General features: G+C 51.6%; 1 protein-coding gene across 1 annotated transcript; it reads right to left on the bottom strand.

Annotated features, from left to right (window-relative positions):
• Positions 1-1,320, bottom strand: Z518_01783 (uncharacterized protein; the record flags this gene model as incomplete). The annotated part of the gene is made up of 1 exon (XM_013422381.1): positions 1-1,320. One exon carries the CDS (start codon positions 1,318-1,320, stop codon positions 1-3), a length of 1,320 nt encoding a protein of 439 aa, XP_013277835.1.
• Between the last annotated feature and the right edge of the window lie 1,240 nt (positions 1,321-2,560).

Genomic DNA, 2,560 nt, shown 5'->3' with positions numbered 1-2,560 from the left:
TCAACGCTTTCGCAGATTGTACGAATCTCGACTGTCATTCGAAAATGAAGCACCACCTCGCTGCCCTCGAGGAGAAAGACCGTGCGTCGAACTGCCACGGCCTCGAGGCGACTGAAGAGAACCACCACGCTGAGAACCACCACGCTGAGAACCACCACGCTGAGAACCACCACGTTGAACACCACCATGTTGAGCACCACTTTCGATGGACCGTTGAACACGTTGGCCACCGAATGCCTGAGAGGATGCCATCGGGCTCGACGCTAAGCCAGCGTTCGAGTCTCGCATGTCCCAAGGACCTGGAGTCGTAGTTCCTTGACGACTTCTCGATTGACTTGCCTCTCGCTCCATATTCTCCATGGCCTGTGCTGCCATCGAACCCGGTTCATACACGGACTCTCGTCGTGGCGGAGTCAACGCAGGAGCAGGGTCGAAGGACCGACCAGCAGAACGACGGTTAGGCTCACTCGAGGCTTGCCATTGAAATCCTGTCGGAGATCTGAGACTCACATTTGGATTTCGAAACAGTTGGCCGCTGATGTATGCCAATTGTTGAAGGATGGCATTTCGAACCTGAGCATTGCTGTAGTCCACGTCCGGCATCTGAATGAACAGTGGCTCACCACTCGGGCCTCGAACAATCATCTCAGGATACCGATCTTCAGCTCCAGGCGAGAAAATCCCTCGATGACGACCACCAAACCCCACTTCCTTCGTGCCACGACGCGGTACCTCTTCATCATCGGGCACCTCGAAACCATGCTGCACCCGGCGGACCGGCGGTGTATCGAAACCACCACCAGAATCTTGCTTCACCTCACGCTTCACAGCACCGCGTTGAGATGATGCTTGCGAATTTCGATGCACGCGCTGAAGGGAACACTTCTGGCCTCGAAGAGCGCAAGTTGCGCAATGACCAGCCAACAACCATCGTGTCGAAGCACTGTGAGGATCCATGTCATCCCGTGCCATGACCGAAACGCACTCTGGGAAGACGGGTTCCGTCTGGTTGCGACCTGTCACGCCTGCCTCACACTTCGAACAAGGAGGGTTATTGACGACTTGACCCATGGTGTATCCCAACGCTCCGAGAAACTGCACTTCATTCATGAAATCACGATCACCATAATATTCCAAAGGACGTCGGAGGGAAAGGTTTTCGAACTCTCGGACACCAGGTGTTGCATTTTCGAAAAGAACGCCATCCACCAATTCCTGCTGCCAGCGGGACCAGTCATAGAACTGCACACCTTTGGCCACCCGGTTTCGACTTCCATAATCCTTCGAAAACACGTCAGAACGACTTCCCTGCGGGAACATCGAAAACACGACTTACTGTTAATGATGCTGATTTCGCTTTCACATTACTCGCCAACTCTCGAATTCGCCTCACAATACGCTCATAGTGGCTTGTCGACGGGATTTGACAACCACGCAGGAAGCTCGTAGGGCGATGGGACGGATCATCACCGCCTCCACCACCGCCCAACGATCCTGATGCCAATGCACCCGGTCCCGGTGCTTGGACGATAGGCGTGTGGACAGACTATGCAGCTGTGTTACCAAGTCAAACCCGCGACGACGTTTCGAATCCTACTCACCATGATGCAAGATCGTTCGAAGTTGAAGAAAAGGATAAGATCTCGAAGGGGTATGGACAAAGAAGAAGAAATCGCTGATGTGCGATAGAAGAGAAGAAAAGAGTGTAGGAGTAGGAAGGGGAATACTTATCGACAGTGAAGAACTTTCGAATCACAACAAACGGAAACCACTGGAAAAGAGGCCCGCGTTTACACGGCAACGACACCTTCCCCCGTCGAAATCCTTACCTTTCCTATGGGAATTTCTTCACTTAGTCGCTATGGAAGCTGGCATGTGAAAATACCACCGACACCCATTCACTCCATTCCCGCACCGTCTATTTCGCAAGGGGAATGATACCGAAAGCAATCGAGAAGGGACATTTGCATTGCGGCGCCCATATATTTACTCCATATATAGCCATTCGAAGCCTGGCGTCGAAGATGGGATTGTTTCTACAACTGACAAGGCTGAATGCGGGCATTCGAGGCTAGATAGGGGAGGATGTGATATGTGGCGACGCCAAGGCTTGTAAAGACCTTCGGAAGCGTTGTACGCTTCGTACACGCTTCGAAAGTATATAGTCTGACGGTCCCCCGGACCCTTCGAAATAGGACAAGTCCTCCGTAAAATCACACAATGGGGGTTCACCTGTCACGTGCGAATACTACGTCGTTATGTGATTTTACGGAGGACTTGTCCTATTTCGAAGGGTCCGGGGGACCGTCAGACTATATACTTTCGAAGCGTGTACGAAGCGTACAACGCTTCCGAAGGTCTTTACAAGCCTTGGCGTCGCCACATATCACAATTGTTTGGAAAATATAGCCTCTCAGAATTGACTTGATGCCCCAAATTTGTTTGCTCATTGTTGAACAAACGATAACCTATCGTTCACGGCAAACCTACACATTCTGTAACACACACCTCCTTGCGTGCAACACCATTAATAAGCAACAGCGCCAGCATACACCTCGTA

Source organism: Rhinocladiella mackenziei (genome assembly GCF_000835555.1).
Source record: "Rhinocladiella mackenziei CBS 650.93 unplaced genomic scaffold supercont1.1, whole genome shotgun sequence".
NCBI classification, from domain to species: Eukaryota; Fungi; Ascomycota; class Eurotiomycetes; order Chaetothyriales; family Herpotrichiellaceae; genus Rhinocladiella; species Rhinocladiella mackenziei.
This window is presented reverse-complemented; position numbering and strand designations above follow the sequence as displayed.